General features: G+C 42.7%; 1 protein-coding gene across 1 annotated transcript in view; it reads left to right on the top strand.

Moving 5' to 3' along the window:
- The window catches only part of LOC310873904 (glutamate receptor 1-like), a gene marked incomplete at both ends in the record, with an annotated part of 100096 nt that overhangs the window by 43482 nt on the left and 36330 nt on the right, over positions 1–20284 (top strand). Inside the window, 6 exons of the mRNA XM_083786481.1 lie at positions 1648–1806; positions 3180–3347; positions 5341–5445; positions 5965–6072; positions 11564–11770; positions 12303–12751. Of these exons, the coding sequence (XP_083642607.1) occupies positions 1648–1806; positions 3180–3347; positions 5341–5445; positions 5965–6072; positions 11564–11770; positions 12303–12751 (1196 nt within the window). The remainder of the gene's footprint in view (positions 1–1647; positions 1807–3179; positions 3348–5340; positions 5446–5964; positions 6073–11563; positions 11771–12302; positions 12752–20284) is intronic.

The raw sequence follows: 20284 nt of genomic DNA, 5'->3' as shown, positions 1-20284 counted from the left end.
GTTCTCCTTCCAGGACCCTCCATTGTTCCTGGTGATTCCCAGGTGAACAGAGTAAAAAACTGAAGCCTGTGAGGTTCGGATGGAATATTTTCATCATCCATGCTCACCGCTCTCGCCCTCAGGGAAATGACACTCTAGAATAACGTGAAATGTACTTCTCATTCTCACAAATCTCACCCCTCTCACTCTCAAGAAAGATGGAAATGAGACCTCTGTACAATAACCTCCACTTAGAGCAGGAGAGGGATTTGTCGTTTTCATTATGTATTTGACCCATGCACACTCTTACTGTCACAGCTAAAAGGGTTTAGAATGTAATGTAGCACAGTAAGCACACAGTATGGAACACTGCTGCTACAATTCACAAATCACTATATGCTTTATTGCCGTGAATGTATGAAGACAATGATTAATTCGATTAATAAAGAAAAGGTACTATCCTACTATTCTATCCTATTTTACTAAAATCTGTGAACTCTCACTCCATTAAAGGGATTGTGACATTAAAAAAAAAAATTGGAATTGTTCTTATTTTTTTTTAGGTTTTCTAAGCTCAATTGCACCCAAAAAACCTGAACTTTTAACATTCAGTAGACTTTCTGTGGTCTGGGGTTTTCTGGCTCAAACAGGTGCTCTGATTTGCCGGCAGTTTGTGATGTAAGAGCCTGCAAATCCCATATATGTCAATGGGATTTGCCAACAGATGTCACTGTTTTCACTGTCTTGCCTGTTTTCATTGTAGCTCAAAAGGCTTCCAAACCCCAAAGAAAACTCCAGACCACAGAAAATCCACTGAATGTTCAAAGTTCAGGATTTTGGGGTGTAATTGAGGTCATAAAACCTAAAAGAAAAACGAAAATTAAAAATTAATTAAAATTAATGTCATAAAACCTTTAAGACGGCTAATAGTGAAAGGCCCTCATCCATTTTTCTCCTGAGTGGGATGATAAATACATTTAAAATTGCACACAAGTATGGTGATTCTTCACTTGTCCTTATAAACTGTGTATTAGTACTCAATTAAGACTGCTGTGGGTGTACTTTACATAGCCGTTTTTACTTCCGGTTCACGACCCGAGAGTTCAAAATAAGAGATTTCTCTGAAAACACAGTGGCAAGGGCCTAAACGCAGAGATAAATACATTTGGCAGTCTCGCACACGTTGTGAGCTTGTAGATCAGTTATTTTCTACTAAGTATTCCCTCAGACTAGGGGCCAGGAGGGGCGAGATCCAATTGCCGACCGTCATCGTCGGTCGGTCCCGCCGTAGGTCGGTCGGTATAGGTAGGTCGGTTATGTGTTATGGAGTTTAGGGTTAGGGTGTTTTCGGTCTACTGTATTGGCATGTAAAAAAGAAAAAACTACCGACCGGCGATTGGATCTCGCTGTCTCTCGACTAGGGATGCTAGAGTCAAAGTTGATAATGTGTAAAAGAAAACATACGTGTACAAAATAAAACCTTTCTATCACACAAAGATTTGGCGGCCCCCCTGTAGTAACTCTGAGGACACCCTAGCGGTCACGGACCCCCTGTTGAAAACCCCTGTTCTACAGTATATATGGAAGACAGAATACGGCCTATATACAGAATGGTTGCTCACATTGCGTATCTATCTATTCATAATATCTTGTGTCTGTGTGCTTCAGGGTTTCCTGGACATTGATTTGACAGACCTAAGGAAGGGTGGAGCCAACATAACAGGTTTCCAGCTGGTCAACAACTCGGCGCCAGAGGTCAGCCGTGTGGTCGAGCAGTGGATGGACTATGACAACAAAGATGCCAAAGTGTTGAAGCGAAGCCTGAAGGTATCTTATCCTCTCTTATCTGTCTGGTTGACATCTTTCTACTGCAACACTTTAACTGCCCAGCGTCAGTAGGAGCGTTAGTAGGAAACGTTCCCGGAATGATTGCCGACCACCTAATACATTAATTCTTCTACCGTGACGGGACTGCATGTTTTGATTAGTATCGAAATCTGTGATTTATCTGTAATTTTCTGTGATTTTTTTACATCATCGTTCGCACAGGTCTGTTCCAGGGGGGCAGTCAGACAGATATTTTGTGAAGCCACTGAGGAAATCGGGGATTTCCTGAAAGTTCATATAATGGCCTTTTGTGGCGCTGTCATTGGACCCAGAAAAACCCATAGCCCCATAGAAGTCCATGTATTTGGGCCCAACTTCACCTAGACTGTATTACCTTAATAAACATGGTCATGAATACTTTCTGCTTCCAGTCACTAGTTTAAAGTCTCATTTCTAATGTCATAATATTCTTTTTGGAAAATGATGGTCCCATTTATTTAAAAAATGACCATAAATTTGCGCATGTTCTGAGGGGCGTGGCTACCGTTACAGTCTATGATCGGGATTCCCCACCCACTCGAGTCAAAATAAAAACCAACAGAGAAGAAGCGGGGAAGTCCCGCCTCGTTGTCTGGGCCAGCCAATGGCCAGCTGGGCTAAAACGGATCTAGAAAGATGGCGACTTACAATACAAGGACTGACAGGCTTCATTTTACGTTCATGTTAGACCCGGAGAACGCTTTGTCCATATTTTTTACAGTCTATGGTCTGCTCCCTGATTTAATCCAAAGATCTAAGCTGTGTGATCTAGCAATTAGTGCACCTGGTGAATGCTAGCCTATCAGTTATTGGTCTCTTGTTCAGTCGTGCAATGTAACTAAGTAAATGTACTCAAGTATTAGCCTATACAAGTGCTTACAGTGCACAGAACAATGTTGATGTACTTTTACTTTACTTTCCATTTTTGTTAAAAAATTACAAATAATGTAATGCAAAAACATTGAACACGGCAGAGTATTCACAATGGTGATTGTGAATTGAATTGAATTGAATTGTAATTGTTATAGTGTTCTAATTCCAATTATGTCTGCTTATGTATTAGAATCACTTCCAATTCCACTTGTTTAATCTGTATCCTGACTGCTTTCTCTATCCTGATTGGATAAAATTGGTATCCTGAACTGGAGAGACATGGAGACTCCTGTTACTGAACAAACACTCTAGATCGCAATGATTACTATCACAATATAGAGCTTTTTACTTATTTTACCCTACCTTTAACATGCATATTATGGAAAATCTAGTATGGTTGTGTATGGGCCGTGAGGTATCTGTATCTTATATAAATGTTATTAGCTGTTGTGTCTCTGCAGTACACAGGTGCTCTGACCTACGACGGGGTGAAAGTCATGTCGACGGCGTTCCAGAACCTGAGGAGACAGAGAATAGATATCTCCCGTAGGGGCAACGCTGGAGAATGTCTGGCCAACCCACCTGCTCCTTGGGGACAGGGCATCGACATCCAGAGAGCACTACAGCAGGTCACTCACCGCACACGCACGCACACACGCACCACCTTCTTTTTTTCCCCAACCTGCATGTCATTGTGTTTGTTTATTTTTCATACCTAGTATGAATACCCATGACCTGAATACAACACCACAAGGACTCTTTTCTGTTATATTCTAAGTGTTTGACTGTACTATGTGCTGTTTACATTTCTGCCTAATTAAGTACTCAATCAAACGTGCACGCACGCACAATTACATTCTGACACTGGGAAACAAAGTATAACATACATGCATACGGACATAGATGCATGCACACCAGTGTTGGGTATATTACGTTATATTTTTAATATATTACTTATTAGTTATTACCTTAATTTTAAAGTAATATATTATATTACATATTACTGTCTGAGCAAGACTAATATATTATTTACTATTACAGTTACATAATACTTTTTTTTTAATGCTCAAATTGAACAATGAAATCTTTTGTATTATATTGGACAGAATGGACACAGATGTGCACTGTGCAGGCAGATGAATTATAAGATTTTTAATTACATGAATTTATTTATTTTAATTTGTTGTAGGCGTTTTCATATGACACACAATAGACCTACTGTATACCTTCTAGCCTATAATGACATCACAAGACACAAACCACTTTCTATGCCTTTTATTAAAGTCCACATACCGAACAGGGACTGCCTAGAGTTCTCATCGGGCCTGAAAATGAAGGCCTATACCCTACCCAAAACGTCTGGGTTTCCGAGGCTAACCCTACCCTAATTCAGGAAGAAAAGAAAATGCCACTATATGGCCGCGGCGCCTTGCGCCGTGGTTCAAATGTTATTGAAGGGACGGACTAATGTGAACAGACTAATCGCCGAAATAAAGGATTTATGTAACTCACGTACGTTCCATTTCCAACATTCTAATGGTTTCCAGCGATTTCCAGGGGTGAGTAAACATCTTTGAATCAAGCAGCGATCCTCTGAAGTGACGCAGCATGTCCAATACTGTCCAATACATTGTGCAACAGTCCAGAACAGAACTATACAATATTATGACAACTGTCAACTTGGCTATAATCTACTAGGCTACTGTAGGCCTACATTAATCATTGCCTCTCAAACCCACATACCACGCGTAATGTGAGTTGCCTTACCAAAATAACAGACATAACAAACTATCAACATGCCGCTCGATTGCGTGTCGACAGCTTGCAGATCTGTTCTTTTGGGCACACATGACATGAGGCGCGCAGCGCTGGATGGGGAAATTAAATTGCTGTAGGCTACAGGCAGCGCTAAGATTTGGAAACCAAATAGCTGTAGCCTACAGTGGACTGTAACATTGCTTGGTCAACTGTGTATGCAGTGAACATTAACATTAGCGCTTTCATAGTTATATGGAGCATTTACCGTGGTGACGTTGATTAGGTAATTTAGGTTATTCACCCAGCTGGGTTCAACGAGACAGCAGTGTCTCGTTAAGCCCCGACGCTTCCAAAATGTGGATGAATCGATGGGCGTATAGAACATTTAAGCATATGGCAAGTTAACTTAAGTTATATACTTTGATGCTGAGCACTAAGCAATTCATTTGGTTCGCAAACCAGAGGCCAGACAGCGGTAGCAAGTTCAACAACCACCGTTCTAATCTGTCTCTTATCTGGTGCGCTGCTGCTTTCTCCTGCCTACAGGTGACTGTATAGTGTCTGATGCTGCGGCTATAAAATGCGCTTTTTTGGCGTTTGTAACGCGTTAACGGTTACATATTACACATTTTTTCTTCAGCAATATATATATAATAATAAATGAATGCAAACACATTCAACCCAAGCTAAACACGCAACGGCGTGTAAAACCGTTGTTGACGCATAAATGTTGGGCTGCTGGTTGACGGAACATTCATCTCATGCATGATGAGATGAGTTGCTCTTCTTTCCGCTCTGGGAGTCACAGTGACACCACAGAAGAGTGACTCACTGACACCATGTGTCCGTCTCCTCTTCACACAGGTCCGTATCGACGGGCTGACGGGTCACATCCAGTTCAATGAGAAAGGCCGCAGGACCAACTACACTGTCAGTGTTATGGAACTGGCCCCCTCTGGACCCAAGAAGGTCAGTCTGGGTACGGAGAACAGACTTGTGGCCACAAGGTCACCGTCTCACGTCTCAGTGCCTTGAAGTAGAAGCTTGAGCTGGTTGAGTGTCTAGAGCCACAGGGGGGGAAATCTGGAAAAATATGCAAAAAAATATATATATATATATATTATAGAAAAAGGGAGGGTCTAAAACGATGATGAAAATGGTATTGCGTAATTGGGCAATGTTACTGTACAATAATGTGAAGACATTGAGGGTGGGATAATAAGCCTTGAACCTTAGCAGAGTACTTAGCAATTTTTGTGTGAAATGTGGAGTCATTTGAGCTTGCATGTGCTGTGAGACATGAGAGCAAAGCTGTCTCAAACTCCATGGCCATCGACTTGAATTAAGTGTGGCTGGATTGTCTTGGATCATCTGCGCGGCTGAGGACCTCAAGAGTTGGAGATGAATCATTGTAGATGTATGTATCATGTATACTATACGTTTGTTTATTGTTCCCCCTACTTTAATGATGTGCCCTGTTTGTTGTAGGTGGGCTACTGGAATGAAGATGAGAAGTATGTGAGCACGGCGGCCATGAGAGGCACCAATGAAACATATGGCCTTCAGAACAGGACCTACATCGTCACCACTATCCTGGTGAGAGTGTGTGCGTGCGTGAATCCTCTTTTATTTTTTAGGAACACCCTGCTTCACACTGAGCACAGGCTTTAGTTCCGACATACTATTGGTCCGACTGTCATTAGACTGACACCCTACCCAAAACCCAACTCTAACCGCAAGCACGGCGCAACGCATGTCGGACCAACGCAATGTCGGGAGCGACGGATGATTTCCGCATATCGGGCATTTGGTGTGTCGGATCTGTGCATCCCCACACACACACACACGCATGCGCGAGCACGCACGCACGCACACACACTAAAACCTGGGAGATGCCCAGTACAATCACAGTCTTATACTCTCTGCCACTGGTGGAAAAAATACTCAATTGTTTTACTTAAGTAAAGGTATCAATACTGCAATGCAGAACTACTCCATTCAAAATGTACTTAAAGTATAAAAAGTAGAAAGTACTCACTATGCAGAATGTCCCATTGCATGTGTGCAATGGTTACTGTATGTTTTGTAAAAATAATATAAATCTACAAAGTAACTAGTAACTAAAGTTTTCTAGTAAATGTAGTGGAGTAAAAGTACAATATTTATCTCTGATATGTAGTGAGTATAGAAGTAAAAGTAATGGAAATTAGAAGTACTCAAATAATGTGCCTTTTTTGACCGGGGTACCTCTACAGTGTATGGCGAACATTCTGAACGATAATTGAAGATCTAACAAGCTCACATGATGCAATGTGGGTTTGTAACTTGGCTATTTTCAGAAAATATAGTGTTTAAATTTAGGCTGACAATTTAGGAAAATTAGGCTGACACTAGGTGTGATTCGGATTCCATTAAGCCTTTGCGAAAATAGGAAGCGTATGTTCATTAAGTCGAAAAAAGAAATGCGCTTGGTCTCTTGTTTCCATCCACTGATTATTCGACTCACGCCACGGGAGATACAAAATAAGTTCATGAAATAAGCAGTCCTGTGGCACTATTTTGCCAGTAAAGTGAGCCTTACCGTTATATGACTTCTTTTTTTTTACGTTCTTTTAGGCTATACAAACATGATAATACACAGACTGCCTGGTTGGCCTTTATGCTGTACAGAGGCTGTCCGGGGACAGGTTTTTGTCCATCGGCTCCTCGGAATTTAATTAAAGGTATATTCAGTGATTTCACTCAAAAAACCTTAGGTTTCGTTTTTGGCTGTGGGACCCAGCCTTTCGTCCAATCAGGATAGAGAGTCAAAAACGAAACCTAAGGTTTTTTGACCCCCAGGGGTTAACTGGGGACAGGGAGGAACTCCTTATATGGCCAGCACACTCTATAGTAGGGAGGATTATCACAACAAAACAAAAAAATAAGTGATATTTGAATTAAGTGAAATCACTGAATATACCTTTAACTATTAGACTATATAGCTGGTAAGACTAGAATCACTAGATTGTAGCCTAAATATTAAAGTAGGCCTAATTTCCTGACTTTCTATTTAAGGGACATTTAACTATAAGCCGAACACATTCATAAATAATAGCCTAAAGATGTTTTTCTCCCCGACAGCCTGCTGCTCCTTGCAAACACAATGAACACACACAGAAACGGATACACAATATAAATGTAGCCCTGTAGCTTACTGTTGCCTGATTTGTGCTTCTTACCACGGTACAGAACTGATTTAAAATCTCATCCGCTGTGATAATATCACAGCGGATGAGATTTTAAATCAGTTCTGCCTACAATATTATTGTAGGCTTTAGGCTACATAAATGTTATCTGCGCCACATGCAAAGTGCGACAAAAGCAATCCAAGTTTATGAGTTGAACTTGAGTTGAACTTGCTGTGTGGTGTGTGTGTGTGTGTGTGTGTGTGTGTGTGTGTGTGTGTGTGCGTGTGCGTGTGCGTGTGCGTGTGTGTGTGTGTGTGTGTGTGTGTGTGTGTGTGTGTGTGTGTGTGTGTGTGTGTCTATAATAAAGTGTGTTTTTTCCGACAGCCATCCACCCTCTGCTGCCTCGCAATAAACACACGCACACACACACACACACGTAGGCTACAGACTGTTGCTTTATATGCGCTGCTGGTCCTTATACATGCAAGCTTGAACTTGCATTCATATTCGGGGCGCATGTAGCCTACAGTATATGCTACAGGGGGATAAATTGGTTGTCTATTTATTTGCACAGTTTTGCGATTTCATTGCAGGTGGTAGGCTACAGTGTAGGCCTACGTCTCTCATCAATGCAAACGGCAAAAAACGTTCGTAGTTTCATCACGGTTGCTTGCAATGACAGGCAATAGAGGCCTACCAGTTTAAAAGCATCCTTATGGTTGGTGGTGATACATTCTCTATGGACATTATAGCAATAATAGCGTATTTGAGTAGTCTCCCCTCATCCGTTCCGAGGTGTTTTGGAGAATTATATTCATCTAACTTCCATGATCAAACCATTGCGTGTTTTTTTTTTTCTTCTTTTCCAACTGTTCAAAAGTGATATAATGCGAGTTCAATGCTTTCTAATTAGAAATCTTTTCCGCAAGTGTTTCCATACCTAATTTGCACATTTAACTTTTTCGATATAGCCCCAAAATGCGCCACCTTCAAGCAAAAAATGGAGACTTATTCACATTTTAAGGTGTTTCCATCCAGGAGAGCCTTAATGCGCAAAAAAACGGCTTCATGGAAACACCTACTGATGTGTCTTACTGCACTGCCACATCTTTTAGGTTTGCACGCACCACAACTGCAGTGTTATTCTAGAACAGCCACACACAGTGTAGCTTTGTACAGCTTGGCAGTAGATGGGCAGCGGACCTCCACTGCGCAGGCTAATGGGGTAAGGGATTTCCACGGCGTGCCTCTTTGCGAACCCTGCTGTTCTGGCTTACAGACACAGCCAAGCCTGATGTTAGGAGGCGACATGGAGGAGCATGGTTGAATGAGCTCAGTCTAGCACTATAGTGGTGGAAAAGGTACTAAGATGTTTTACTTAAGGAAAAGTATCAATACTGCATTGTAGAACTACAATACAAGTAAAAGTCTGTAATTCAAAATGTACTTGAGTAAAAGTACAAAAGTATTGGCATCAAAATGTACTTAAAGTACCAAAAGTAAAAGTACAAATGCAGAATGTCCTATAATCAGCCAATGTTCCATGACACAAAAAAACTAATGGTGTGTGTCTCCAGCTTAGCTGAGTGGTGAGGAGAGAGATGGGGAGAGAAAAGGCTATGAGATGTGATGATATTGTTAATCCCTGAAGGAAAATTGAGGCGTTACAGCAGCATAATGTGAAAAAATACTTATACTACTAGACAAACAGAAACATATCAGACACCGGTGGACATAAACACACAAGACCGGGGCCGACATAGGACCAAATTCATCGAGGGAGATACAGTAGTTCTTATACATTAAACAGTCTGATGGCAGTTGGCATGAAAGAGTCTGTACCACTCCGTATATGTTTGGGTGGAAAGTACATACTGAAGGAGCTACCAGGCATACTGGAAAGAGACAACCCAACTGCTGCGGCAGTATAAATCCTAATAAATTATCAAATAAAATAACTGCACCAAAGACAGAGTCATGGAGGAAGAGGTAGAAGACAGACCCACCCACTGGACACAAAAATGTGGTGGAAAGAGAGCGTTCTAACCACCTGCCCATCAGAGACACATACAGTACATGTACTTGATCCCACAGATTACATACGCCCAACATGACCAATGACAAAAAACTCCCATACCTACTGGGAAAAATACAACAATGAGCAGCAGCAAGATGTGTGAAAGGTTAGCCAATGGAACATAACCACCCTGAGGACTACCTGTACCGAGTAGACCGCTAGACATACTGCACATACAGAGCTGATACCTTTAAATGCATTTAGTTTAGAGGAAAACAATACTGTGACTGCAAAAGATTGCTGTTATTTGTTTCAAAAAGCTTTAAGCCCTGTACTGTATATAACATATAGGCCTACTATAACGATACAATGAGGCATAGCTCAAGCAATGCTGTACCACCTCCAACTGTATACTTTCCCAATGTTCAACAGTTTGAAAATATGAATTTGAATTGAAATGAAATGAATTGAATTGAATTGAATTGAATTGAAAAGAGATGCATTTACTGTACATGTATGTAGACTACCTACACTTTATTGTGATTAAGGTATGATCAAATACCTCATCCTGACAAGTTTTCTGAAAAACTTCAAATATTTATATAGCAGCATCACATTTTTAAAATGTTTGAATACTGTACAGTGTACATACTGTACAGAACCCAAAAATGGGTTCCCGGCCTGAAGGGGTAAAACACCAAATGGGGTTCCCGCCCATAGTGGAAACGCAAATTAAACAATGAAAACATAACTTGTGTAACTCGTTATTGGGAGGGAAATATGAGAGTTTAAAACAAATCTAACAGAATGAGCACGTGATTGTTACGTTGACATCACAGACGTCTCTTGGACGTGAAGAGACATTAGGCTACAGTGAATCTGTAAGCGGCAACACTGCCACTGATTTGGTCCATCTCTCGTTGCCATAATGTGATGTTTTGGTGAGCAGAGAGCTTTTGTTTCCCCGTGCATTATGTCCAGTGCGTGCATGCGTGCGTGCATGTGTGTGTGTGTGTGTGTGTGTGTGTGTGTGTGTGTGTGTGTGTGTGTGTGCATGTGTGTACTTGTGTGACCTTTCTCTTCACTGTGTCTCTGGGGTCGTTTTCTCTGCCAAGCTTGTAACCATGATTACCTTCCTCTCAACCGTAACCCACAGGAGGGCTGCTCATCTTTACACCATCATGAAATATGGACGTAGGATTTGCTGTGCTCACTGTCGTCTTATAGCTTTATGTAACGACCTGAGGGAACCGCGGGGGCCTCCGTGGTTCGATAGCAGACAATTCAAAACTGTCCTGCTTCAATCCCACTTCCAATGCAGCGTTCACTTTCTTGGCTGCTTGCCTTTGATTTATCTGTTGACTGTGAGAGAGAAAGAATGGAAAAGGCCCCAGGTGTCATGTCAGCTTTAATCTTCTCAGGATGTCCAATCAATGTGTGTGTGTGTGTGTGTGTGTGTGTGTATGGGGGTGGGTGGGTGCAATGAATATCAGTGTGATAGTTGTGGTGTAGACTCTGCCATCCACTTGACCTTTTAATTTTGTATAACAATATGTTTATAGTTATAGTGCTCAGTGTTAATGGCCCTTGACATTGCTTGTACATAAACCTGCAGCGTGACATACATACTAATACATGCAGTAAAAACATACAGTACCTGTACACTAAGGCTGTCCCCAAACGGTTTTAGGATCGGAAAATCGCTCGTTACGTTGGCACTCAAACCTCAATGAATGGGTTTATTCTTTTTTCCATTTAAAGTTTATTTAAAAAAAAAAATTAACAGCAAAACAATCATATTGTCCAGCCCGGTCCAGCAGAAGCCTGATAATGTTCTTTAATATGCACAAAAGTGTGTCAATATATAGTACATCCCTTTCCTCATGCCTCCCACTTGCAGGAGTCCCCATATGTGATGATGAAGAAAAACCACGAGCAGCTGGGGGGGAACGATAAGTACGAGGGCTACATTGTGGAGCTGGCCGCTGAGATAGCCAAGCATGTGGGATACCACTACAAGCTGAAGGTTGTCTCCGATGGCAAGTACGGAGCCAGAGACGCGGAAACCAAGATGTGGAACGGCATGGTGGGAGAACTGGTGTATGGGGTGAGTGAGAACCAAGATGTGGAACGGCATGGTGGGAGAACTGGTGTATGGGGTGAGTGAGAACCAAGATGTGGAACGGCATGGTGGGAGAACTGGTGTATGGGGTGAGTGAGCCCACTTTGACTGATGTCTCTAACAGGTTAATGCTATATTTAGTCTTGTGTAGCCAGACAACAATTCCACAATCACTGAATGTCTGGAACTACACCTCCCGAAATCTGAGTAAGGAAGCTGCCATTTCCGTATTTTAAAATATCTTTAACTTTTATATATATTTTTTTATTTCCATTTCTCTGCTAAGCAGCAAGTTACTGTACCGCAAATCTAAGCATATTATGCTTAGATTTGCGGGGCTGTAAAGATGAAACGGAAGTGGGGAGGAGGCTTCACTTCTGCTTTATCTCTTACTCTCGCTTCCGTTCTCCAGACTGTATGACGGAAGCATTTGAAAAATACAGGAGGCAACATTCTGGCCACGTGAGACTACTGTACATTCATATGTATACTAACATGCACATGTTCCGTTCCTCAGAAAGCCGATGTGGCGGTGGCTCCTCTGACCATCACTCTGGTGCGTGAAGAAGTGATCGACTTCTCCAAACCCTTCATGTCTCTGGGGATCTCCATCATGATCAAGAAGCCCACCAAGTCCAAACCGGGGGTGTTCTCCTTCCTGGACCCGCTGGCCTATGAGATCTGGATGTGCATTGTGTTCGCCTACATCGGTGTCAGCGTGGTTCTGTTCCTGGTCAGCCGCTTCAGCCCGTACGAGTGGCACGCAGACGACTATGAGGACGGGACCGACGCACAGACGCCCGCCCAGCCCTCGGCCTCAAACGGGCTCCAGCCGGGCCAGGCGGGTGGCATGCAGGCAAACCCCAACCAGCAAAGCCCCGAGCAGACCAACGAGTTTGGCATATTCAACTCCCTGTGGTTTTCCCTGGGAGCGTTCATGCAGCAGGGCTGTGACATCTCCCCACGGTAAGCAGATGACAAGGCTTGTTTATCACATACAGCTGCCGACAGTACTGCCAAGAGTTCAACATGTTGTTTTCTTGTCCCAGCCAGCAGTGCTTTGTTTGTGGGGGGGATCTACATTGGCCTGTATTGGCTGTTGTCATACATAATTGAGATGAAAGTAGTTTGGTTCGCCTGCCTTCTAGCATTGGTACCCAGGCTTTCATTTTCGTTCCATTCGGCTCAAAAATGAAAGTCTGGGGAAATGCATTGGAACATCTGGTATAGGAAACCCACTTCCTTGTATTTCGCTAACCAATACCAGTGCAGAGGCGTGTCACTCCAAATTTGGTGACGACAGTCTTCTCCAATGTTTTCTCCCGGGGAGGGGAGGGGCGGGGCGGGGGCGGATGCTCAGATCGGCGAACCAATAGGATCCACCACTTTTTCCGTGCCGGCAATCCGACATATCACATAGGCTGCGCCAGGCCATTACTAGTCCCGAACTTTTAGACCAATAGAAAGTGTGTTGTTCTTTCTGTAGTTACTTTGTTCTAAATCCCAAATGAACATGCACCTTGTGGGGAGGATGCATGTCGATGCCGGGCATGGCGATGCATAGTGGATCTACAGTATATGGAACAGAGTTGTGATTGTAATGGCACATATCTATTTTCTTTCTTATTCCTTTCAAATCTTTTTGGGGAACGTACAGAAGTCAGACTCTTGAAGGACTCTCGTTGAGTATCCCAGTGTGGGGGTGGGTGTACAGTAGCAGTCTCTTATCACTCCCCCTGGAGTGCTCTCCTGCATGAGCTCTGCTATGGAACCACCCTCAAAAAGATCACCAATTAAAAATCTCATTAATGTGTCTGAAATTAGAGACACCGAGGGGTTGACTTTCTGAGCTTTCCGGAGGGACTTGAATGAAGAGGAGAGGAGAAATTATCAACATTAGCAGCCGTCAGATCTAAACCAACAGAGACTGGTGATTGGGCGAGAGAGAGAGAGAGAGAGAGAGAGGGAGAGAGGGGGAGAGGGAGAGGGTGTAGTGATTTTCACCCAGACAATTATATATATTTTTTATTTTCATAATGTTGCTGATGTCTGCGGTGGGTGGGTCCCATCCCTGTTTTTTTGCTACAGGCAGGTGTTAGGGTGAATTTTACCTGAGTTTAGTGATAGAGAAAAATCCCACTCAGCCACAATGGGCTTTTTTATATATATTTTTTTTAAATAATACAGACATTTTTATCATGATATATATATATATATATATATATATATATATATATATATTTATTTATTTATTTATTTTGGTGAAAAGTCATGATGAAATATTAAAGGAGATTACCTCAATCCCAAAACCTAACCGCATGCAACGCATTGTGAGCTTGTAGATCTGATATTTTCAAAAGTTTTTTGAAAACTTGAAACAAGACATTCAGCATGATGAGTACTTTGACTTTTCGTACATTTTGATGTCAATACTTTTGTACATTTTCTATATATATCTATATTGCAGTATTGGTACTTTTACTTGAGTAAAGAATGTGATTACTTTTTTTCACCACTGGTGTACAGTAGTACAGGATTGTATAGCGGCTGTCACCTTGTTCTGCCTGGAGACATCACTGCATGCCTTTCCTGGGAAGATAAGGACTAGTGTACTCAAGTACTGTTCTGCACCAGGACAGAACATGCATGTGCGATAACTATTGATTTCCTGGTACACCTCCCAGGCTTACACTAGTGATCCCTTCCCCATGGCCTCCGCGCATGCATGTGTGCAGGGTTACACAAATATATAGGACCATGCTTAAAGGAGACATGATTGTAGGTCGTTGGCACTGCTAGCCGTTATAGCCGCACTGTAGCACACATGCATATTTTCCCTATGGCATGCTGAAGGTATATTCCTTAATTTGGGTTTGCGAACCATTTGTTGTGGTTTTCACAGTAAGAATTCACACAGGTAGGGATATGAGGCATTAACCCAGGTGAAGGAGTTTAAGTATCTCAGGGTTTTGTTCACGAGTGAGGGGAGCACGGAGAAGGAGATCAGACGGAGAATCGGAGCAGCAGGGTCGTTATTGCAGTCGCTGTACCGCACTGTTGTGACGTAAAGAGAGTTGAACCAAAAGGCAAAGCTCTCTGTCTACCGAGCAATCTTCGTTCCTACTCTCACCTATGGTCATGAAGTGTGGGTCATGACAAGTCAAGAATAAGGTTGCGAATACAAGCGGCCAAAATTAGTTTTCTTTGACGGGTGGCTGGCATGTCCAGTCACATGAGAAAGACTCAGAGTAGAGTCACTGCTTCTTCGCCTGGAAAGGAGCCAGGTGGTTCGGGCATCTGGTTAGGATGCCTCTCGGGGTCTCCCAAGGTGCAGTTATGGGGGAAATACATCGACTCACTGGCCTTGGAACGTCTCGGGATCCCCCAGGAGGAAGTCACTAATGTTGCCCTGGAGAGGGAAGTCTGGAGCACTCTGGTGGAGCTGTTGCCCCCGTAACCCCACTACAGATAAGGATAAGGTTTAGGATGGATGGATGGATGGATAGATGGATGGATCGTGCAGCCACATGGTCACCATAGATAGATTTGCAATGCATGAAATACAACATACGGTATACAGTCAGTAAACACACTCACATGTTATCTGTAAAACTACTCTCAGTAGATAACTACTATAAGCAAATGTATACACGTGTATTAATTCATTTAATACATTTGCTTCATGTCAGTTCATTGCACAGAAGAGGGCAGCATGATCACATGGTGGTCATAGCTGTTGAGTAAAATAGATTTAGTGGAATCTACATGGTAACAGTGACATACTGCACGCTCCAACAACACGCGTGAACCTGTCTTACATTACAGAGCCTCACATTAAAGAGAAACATGTTTTTGTTTTTTGTGAGAACAGAGTGTTCCAGGGAGGTGCATTCTGAAGTCTGCCATGCCCATTTGTCATTCCGTCTGGCATCTCCATTTAGTCACAAACAAAAGGCCAAGCTACAACTTTCAATGAAAGGTGCTGCGATTATTCATCCATTTTGAGGATGAATAAGGAGGATGAAGGGGCGGAAGGTGAAAAACGGGAATAGACGGAAGACAAATGAGAAATCCCGGAGGGTCAATTTGCAGAACTGTCTGGATCAAAATATTAATTAAAACTTGAAGTCATGAGTCTCTAATTGCACAATGCCAGAGGAGGACTTTATGCCAGAGGATGTTTATTCTGCATCACTCAAACTCACAACATTAGACACCAAGTGCAATCTAGGGGCATCTATCTTATGAGCTATACTGCCACCCTGATGTGAACGTGAGTGAGAGAAGTCCATGTCATCAAGCAAATTACTTTTGGAACCAGCTGTGTAGAATTGGATAGAATGCTGAGGGATTGTATTGTACTTTTAACTCTTTGTTACAATACGTTGCATGTAATGGCAGATTTCACAACAACATTCTCACTTTTTGTACTTTATTTATTTAGTGTAAATATTTAGTGACTGGAGAGAAGGATGAACAATCTCAAATTCAACAAGGAATATTCCCTGTTGTAATCCTGACACTACTACTTCTAATAATAATACTAATAATACTAATGTTGATTGCAATAATCTTGCAATAAGTGCACAAATCTGGGTCAATCTGGGAACCCATCGGTAAAAAGGGGGAAAAACGGCGCCCCCTGCTGTTTTAATACAAAGACCCGCCCTTGCCTGCCTCTGATTTGCCTACCAAACGTCCCCTTCTGTGACGCATGCAGAACTGCTTTGCCTCTAGTCATGTGTCACATTCGCTGCTGGCTTTGTGTAAATGGTGATGCCCCTACTTGCAGGACTCTGGGTGACGAGGATTTACAATTTACTCAGGTTGCCACTCGGACAGGGCTGAGCCGGCTCAATCGAACTTCGCAACGCTCGATGCGGCAACTTGTGGCTCATGTTCGCTTGAGACGGTGCCCCTCCGTCGTCTTCTAAAACTATACTTTATCGGCCAAAAAAAGTACTCCACGGGTGTTGGAAAAATAGTAACGACGGTACAACAGCTACTTGGTATTACATAACTGGATGGGGCATGCACTTCCAACTTGCATAGTTCCTGAGTGCACCAGAAGAAGAAGACATGGATTATAAAAGATGAAATATATTACCCAAAGTGGGAAAGAATAATACATGCTACTTTTTATGAGCATTGAGAAAATGGTGGCTCACCTCAGGTTGCCATATTACAGCAGATACATTATTCATTATTGAATGCTTCTGACAGCCAGGTTGAGAAATTGCTGTTGTGGCAGGTAGACTGTAAATGACACAGTTGATTTATTTCAGCCTAGCAGCGTGGAACTGAAGACACACTCAGACACGTGCACGGCTGCACGCACGGCTGCACGCACGCACGCACGCACGCACACAGATAATGTGAACGGCACACCTGGGAATTGGATGCTAACACAGGCTAAATTAATACATGCTTTTCCCAGAATGTAAGCACCTAGAGGCCGCGCTAAAACGCATACTGAGTAAGTCTATGTGCCGAATGGCTGCCGTGTTAAGTGGTCAGACTGGTGCACGCCCTGAGACAGAAAAGGTTGAGAACCATGTATTAGAGTAACTAATACGCCTATACATAATGGCTATTCTTACTAACTCAAGAATAGCGATTCCACCTTCAACCTGCGGGAAGACAAGAGAAAGTCTGACGGGGGCTTTTGGGCTTTGTGGAACTTGGTTCTTAGGACTAAAGGATATCCCATTTTAGGATTTAGGATTGTGGGGAAAATGGAGGGCAACTCTGAGAGACTGTGTGTGCGTCTGCTTGCGATTTAGTTAAACCAGCCAAGTTCTATACAGTTTATTGTCTTAATATAATTATGTTTCCCAGAGGGACTTGCTCCACAGTCACACAACTAATTGGAATCTGCTGTTTCTCAAGGAAGTGATGATCTAATGATCACCCCCAAAATCAGCTATATTGTCACATCACAGGTGTAAAACATTGGGTGAAATGCTTTATTATTATCATTATTTTTGTTATTTCCATAAAACATAGAAAAGGAAGAAGAGGTGTAGGGGGGAGCATCAGCCACTGTATTAATACATTGTGAATAAAAGGCAAAAACATGTTCAATTTGCTCATATAACGCTCAGCGTGTGTGACTGGAGTGTGAGATACTGTGCAGTAGTCCTCCCTCACAAAATGATTTATTCATTGACAGACAGGTTAGCAGTCCTTTTCTTGATGCCTCCGGAAATTGTGGGAAAACGGGTTTGATCAGATGTACAGATACACAGACAGATGCTCGCTCGCTCGTAAATACATAAATTCATTATCATCCATGAAAGATAAATGTCTCCTCAGAGGCTCAAAGAGTCACATCTGCATTTAAGACACAAATACACCAATAGAGTGTGACGGCATAATATGAATGTAACTCCGGTGAATATGAATTATGCAACAGCCAAGGGGACTACAACACCATATAAACATTCTCAATAGGATGTGTAGAAAACGATATTTGGTCCCTATTCTCCTCCGCCGTGTACAATATGTGCATGATGCCACTCAGCTCAGTCATCAGAAAGCCCGAAATAGATGTAATTTATGATGATGCCCACCAGTTACATAGAAATGTACATGACGTCCAAATAAGTTTAGCCCAGTTGGCACTTTCGAATTCTGACAGAAATGCATTGGTGGCAGAAAAAACTGAGAGAGAAACTGGGTAAACATGGTAACTTTGCTTTGCTTTGATCAATTTGATTTGCAGTTTGCATATCCGTTCCAGAGTGGATGTGCGCATGCACGTACTGTATGCGTGTGGAAATTGCTATATTCTGTAGGCTCTCTCAGAATGATACTGATGTCCTGTCTCATCTACTGAAAAGCAACAGTTAGTCACTTACAAGTTGTGCAGAACGCAGCAGCCTATGCTGACAAAGACCACGATGGAATCGCACCCATTTGGAAGTCCCTGCATTGGTTGCATATTAGTTTTAAATTTGATCCTGTTATTGAATTTTAAATCACTAAATCTCAATTGATGATATGCACATAGATGCCATCTTGCCAGCAAGTTGCAGGTGCAACTTCCCATTGACAGCCCATATTCAGGGGTTCAGGGGGAGAGGGGAGTTGCACCACTCAGTTCACACGGGTGTGATTTCTTTCTTTCTATGTTGCTGTTATGACCCCTAGGGTCATGTGTGGTTCCTTGTGTCTTTCCTCTGCATTGCAGTCCGATTGATAGCAGCTGGTGTCTGAATGTGAGTGGCAACCAGGTGGACCTGCTGCTGGTGATTGTGGACTATAAAGCTGGCTGTGTAACTAGTCTTTGGACATATCCCCTTCTGACCAGCGTCCAAACTCACCAGCACTTTGTTTGTTAGTTATGTATAGATTTGGCTGACCATATTCCGAATTCCCCAAAAGAGGACACATGTAGTAGTCACTACAACACAAGCCTCTACTTCCTGAGAAGACTCAAGAAAGCTGGCACGGGCCCCAAAGTCCTAAAAGCTTTCTACCACAGAGAGCATCCTGACTTTCTGCTTCACTGCCTGGTATGACAGCTCCACCCACCTCAACCGCAAAGCAATGCAGAGGGTTGTGCGAACAGCCGTACGCATCAGCGGATGTGATCTCGCACCCATCGAAGCCCTGTATGACGACCGCTGTGTCAGCAAAGCTCGTGGAATTATGAAGAACTATAGATGCTGCTGCTGAACGAACTGATAAGAACCATGCGAAACGGGGGCAAAGGAAAACGCTAATACCTTTGTACCTATTTATATATTGATACTTTTACTTAAGTGAAACATTCTTCCACCACTGGGAAAGACGAACAGACTGGGAGACATGCAGAGCGAACAGACTGGGACAGTGGTTCCAAGACTTTTCATGTCAAGGACCCCCAAATTGACATGAATTATCCCGCGGACCCCCATTTGAAAAGATATGCCAGGGACCCCCATAAGAAAAAAAATACGGGTCTAGCCATCTATTTTCAACCCGTTTAATTTCAAGGACCCCCAGTTTGACATGCATTAGTCTACGGTCCCCCATTTAATGGAATTTCTATCTCTGTGACCCCCAATTTATATTGTAAAATCAACGTTAATTTAACTCTGTAGAAATGGAACCAAATACCTATTAGGGTTAATTTGGTTCCATTTGCACTCTCAGAGTTACAGACCCATAAGGGTCTATCATTTAGCTGGGGACCCCCTGGAACTCCCTCAAGGATCCCTGGGGGTCCCCGGACCCCACTTTGGGAACTACTGGACTGGGAGACATGTAGGGGGGATCAGAAGTGTGAGAGAGAGGAGTGAGCTGACCAATCTCCCTCCTCTCGGCTCGTCCCTCTTCAAGTGCTTGTCATGCCGAGTGGCTGCCATGGCAACCGGATGATCTTTTCACACGGCGCTGCATGCAGCGCTCAGCTTGAGTTTAAATGCTCTGTCGTCTGAGTTTAATGGCATGCTGCTAACTAACTAACTAATAATGAATCAAGCCTAAATCTAAAACATATGTTAAAACATAAAG

Source organism: Protomyctophum parallelum, assembly GCF_964188405.1.
Source record: "Protomyctophum parallelum genome assembly, chromosome: 16".
Classification (NCBI taxonomy): Eukaryota; Metazoa; Chordata; class Actinopteri; order Myctophiformes; family Myctophidae; genus Protomyctophum; species Protomyctophum parallelum.
Note: the sequence above shows the minus strand (reverse complement) of the source record. Positions and strands in the feature narration are given on the sequence as shown.